Below are 4,309 nucleotides of genomic sequence, written 5' to 3'. Positions count from 1 at the left end.
TGGAACTCACATGTTGCATATCTCAGGATGCCATCTGGTGGCACTGGGTCCACCCACCTGCAGCCATTCATGTGGCTGCAGGTGGGTGGACCCAGTGCCATCTCATCAGTGGGGCCGGGTTGCCTAAACCTGGAAGACACATCAGAAACTTGATGATGTCAGGACCAAAGATGGAGGCACAGGACCCGGGATCTGACAGCGGTGCAGAGGATCACAGCAGGACGACCCAAGATCCAAATTGAAGAGAGGAAAGGGGGGGCATGGAGGAGAGTGACTGAAGTTCATCTTTCTGTTATCTGAAAAGGTAAAGAACAACCTTCTGGTGATTGGATTTTGAAGTTTATTTAGAAGAGAAGAGTTACAAAATAAAAGTGAATAGAAGAAACTAGAGAGATTAACACACACATTCCCACAATGTATGAATTTCCAAAATACATTTTAAATTTTAAGACATTTACCAAGGAGTTTACACAAGTAACACATAAAACAATGACAAGAGGCATTCATTTCTGGTATTGTGGAGGTCTGACCATGACCTAGTCTGTACAATATTAGGATACACACCTTCTCTCTACAGACTGATCAACAACACATTCTAAGGACATTCTGATGGCACATTCTAAGGACTGGTATGTATGGTTGGGATCCTCGACTCTCCATGCAGCCTGCAAGCTGGATAGCAGTATGGTCATAGAGGTTACCCATGCAGGCCACCACTGGCCTAGTACAGGGAACCATAGAGATGAGGTTCTGGGAAAGCACAGAATACGAGGCTTACAGGAATGGCAGGAGTATAGTGCAGCACTGGGACGCTGGTCTTACAGGGAGACAGGAGTACAGGAGTATCTAAGCAGCAGTGGGATTCTGAGCATACAGAAACACAGAGGTAAAATGTATGAAGATTACTTAAGTGCACAGGGGTCTTAGAGAATGCGGGTACACAAGGCATCTAGGACAGGAAGGAGATCTTTTGGAACTCCTAAGAAAGAATCCAGCCTGCCCTCACTGAAATCACTTGGGAAACAGAAATCACACTGGGAGACACTGGTAACTCTTAGGTACGGAGATCATACTAGGAGACACTGGGGTACAAAAATCACATTGGGAGACCCTGGGAACACTGGGAGTACAGAGATAACACTTGGAGACACTGTAAACACTGGGGTACAGAGATCACACTGGGAGACACTAGGGACACTGGGGGTACATATATCACACTGGGAGACACTGGGAATACTTGAGGTACAGAGATCACACTGGGAGACACTAGGGACACTGGGGGTACATATATCACACTGGGAGACACTGGGAATACTTGGGGTACAGAGATCACACTGGGAGATAGTGGGAACACTGGGAGTACAGAGATCACACTGGGAGACACTGGAAACATTTGGGGTACAGAGATCACACTGGGAGACACTGGGAACACGGAGTACAGAGATCACACTGGGAACACTGGGGTACAGAGATCATACTGGGGGACACTGAGAACACTGGGGTAAAAAGATCACACTGGGAGACACTGGGAACAGATATCACACTGGAAGGCACTGGGAAGACTGGGCGACACTGGGAACACTGGCAGTATAAAGATTACACTGGGAGACCATGGAAGTACAGAGATGACACTGGGAGACACTGGGGGTACAGAGATCACACTGGGAGACACTGGGGGTACAGAGATCACACTGCACTGTGAGACACTGAGGGTACAGAGATCACCCTAGAAGACACTGGGAACACTAGGAGTACAGAGATCACACTGGGAGACACTGGGAACACTGGGAGTACAGAGATCACACTGGGAGACACTGGGAACACTGGGAGTACAGAGGTCACACTGCACTGTGAGACACTGGAGGTACAGAGATCATCTAGAAGACATTGGGAACACTAGGAGTACAGAAATCACACTGGGAGACACTGGGAACACTGGGGGTACAGAGATCACCCTAGAAGACGCTGGGAACACTGGGGGAAGATAGATCACACTGGAAACAATGGGGGTACAGATACAGCCATAGAAGACACTGGGAACACTGAGGGTACAGAGATCACACTGGGAGACACTGGGAACATTGGGGATACAGAGATAGCCCTAGAAGACATTGGGAACACTGGAGGTACAGAAATCACACTGGGAACACGGGGGGTACAAAGATCACACTGGGAGACATTGGGAACACTGGGGGTACAGAGATCACACTTTGAGGCCTTGCAAACAGACACTAGGAACAAGGGGGGTCTGGCTAGAGGAAGTCTAAGAATATTGGAGTTACATGGAGTCTCTGGGAATGTATAACACTGGGTGAATAGGGATCAATAGAAATCTTTTCAGGAAGCTGAGGACAGGAAGGAGCACTGGAACTTCATGTGCAACTTGCAAGCATGACTTCTAAACTTTGGGAATACAGGTGACAGATAAGCAGGAAAGCAGCAGATCTGTGACAAGGATTTTCTGACAACACGTTCCAACAACCTTCTAAGACATTCCAAGGACATTCTAACAATATCTTTTTAGCAAGTAAGCCAGTTATATAAGGAACCCAACATCAGAATATACTGTAAACACTTAATACTCTCATATAGCCATTAATTCTTTTTCTTTATAAAGGGGATCACTTTTTGGAAATATTCGGCCTCCTCCAGTTATATAAACCGGGAAGTTTCAGTAGAATTGTTGGGAGTTTTCTGTATCTGGTCTTTGTGGAGGAGGACCCTCTGATGGCCTACTGGTGGTGTCTGTTCCCTCTTACATCCCAGCAGGCTGTAGACGTGTCTCTGCCACTCCGAGGATGCATAGTAATAGATCAGAGGATCCAGACAACAACTGACACTGCTCACACTGACACTGATGATGTAGACGATGTACAGGAAGTTACTGGCTTTGTTATAGACCTGCAGGAAATGCATGAACCGAATAACATTGGCTGGGCCAAAGCAGAGGACAAACACACACAACACAACTACAGACAGGAGTATGGCTCGGGATCTCTTCTGGGCGCCCTTCATGCTCGGTGCTCTGAGACAGCGGACTATTCCAGTGTAACAGAAGGTTGTAATAATTAAAGGTAGCAAATATAAAAGTATGATATAAATGGGGAAATAATAGTAAACCTGAAACCTTTCAACCAATTCAGCATCCTGAACATCAGTACAGGTTGTGATATTAAGGTCAGGAAATGGTCGGGTTAGTTGTCTTATGAGAATCGGCACGGTGCTGACCATCGATATCACCCAGATGCAGCAACACACCATCCAGGCTCGTTTCACTGTGCGCCAGGAAAGGGACTGGACCGGATAGACCAGAGCCAGGAACCGGTCCACACTGATACTCGTCATCAGCAGGATGGATCCACGCATGTTACTTAAATAAACGGCCGTGACAAATCGGCACATCCCTTCTCCCATTATCCAGTTATTTCCTGAGAATCGGTACACAATGTGGAAAGGAAGAATACTAACAAAAAGAACATCAGCAGCGGCTAGGTTCAGCAGATACACCACTGCCGGCTTCTTCACCTTCACCTTCACCAAGAACACGATGATCGCTATTATATTAAGAGGAAGAGCAAAGAGTAAAACCACGGTATAGATGGAGGGCACAAACTTTGTCACCCACCAGCTGTTCATATACTCTTTAAATTCATGTAAAAATGTTTTCTGCAGTATGTGGACCTCAATTTTTTCAGTTGAGTTCATCGTAGTTTCATTACCTGAAAACATCAAAAAATATGAGGTGAAGTCATTGTACGAGAAACATTTTGCAACATTTTTCACATTACATTAAACAGGAGGACGGCTGGTGATCTCTTGTGTGACCCCTTAATGTTGAGTACCCTGAGATCTGCTGATGATTTCAATGAAAGAGGAAGGAGCAATTCTCTGGGTATATGCTTTGGCTCTAGCAGGTTGGACACTAGGCAAACCAAAAGGCTCAGCAGATCTGTAAGAGGTTGGACACTAGGCAAACCAAAAGGCTCAGCAGATCTCTGGGTATGTGCTTCTACTTTAGGAGGTTGGACACTAGAGAAACCAAAAGCCACAGTGGATCTCTGAGGTTGGACACTAGGCAAACCAAAAGCCACAGCGGAGCTCTAGGAGGTTGAACACTAAGCAAACCTAAAAGCTCAGCAGATCTCTGGGTATTTGCTTCAACTCTAGGAGGTTGGACACAAGGCAAACCAAAATACTAGCAGATCTCTGGGTATATGCTTTTGCTCCAGAAGGTTGGACACTAGGCAAACCAAATGGCTCAGCAGAGCTATTGATACATACTGTATATGCTTATGATCAAGAATTATGA

The 4,309-nt window shown here is 46.0% G+C and overlaps 1 protein-coding gene across 1 annotated transcript; it reads right to left on the bottom strand.

The window, feature by feature from the left end:
- Nucleotides 1-467: 467 nt before the first annotated feature.
- Nucleotides 468-3,803, bottom strand: LOC141127125 (proteinase-activated receptor 1-like). The gene has a single exon (XM_073613335.1). The coding sequence runs from the start codon at nt 3,727-3,729 to the stop codon at nt 2,653-2,655; it is 1,077 nt and encodes a 358-aa protein (XP_073469436.1). The 5' UTR covers nt 3,730-3,803; the 3' UTR covers nt 468-2,652.
- Between the last annotated feature and the right edge of the window lie 506 nt (nt 3,804-4,309).

This window comes from Aquarana catesbeiana, linkage group LG01 (genome assembly GCF_042186555.1).
Source record: "Aquarana catesbeiana isolate 2022-GZ linkage group LG01, ASM4218655v1, whole genome shotgun sequence".
In the NCBI taxonomy this organism is placed as follows: Eukaryota; Metazoa; Chordata; class Amphibia; order Anura; family Ranidae; genus Aquarana; species Aquarana catesbeiana.
Note: the sequence above shows the minus strand (reverse complement) of the source record. Positions and strands in the feature narration are given on the sequence as shown.

Coding starts and splice junctions, on each gene's coding strand:
- LOC141127125 (XM_073613335.1), bottom strand. CDS start 3,729: ATGTTTTCAGGTAATGAAACTACGATGAACTCAACTGAAAAAATTGAG.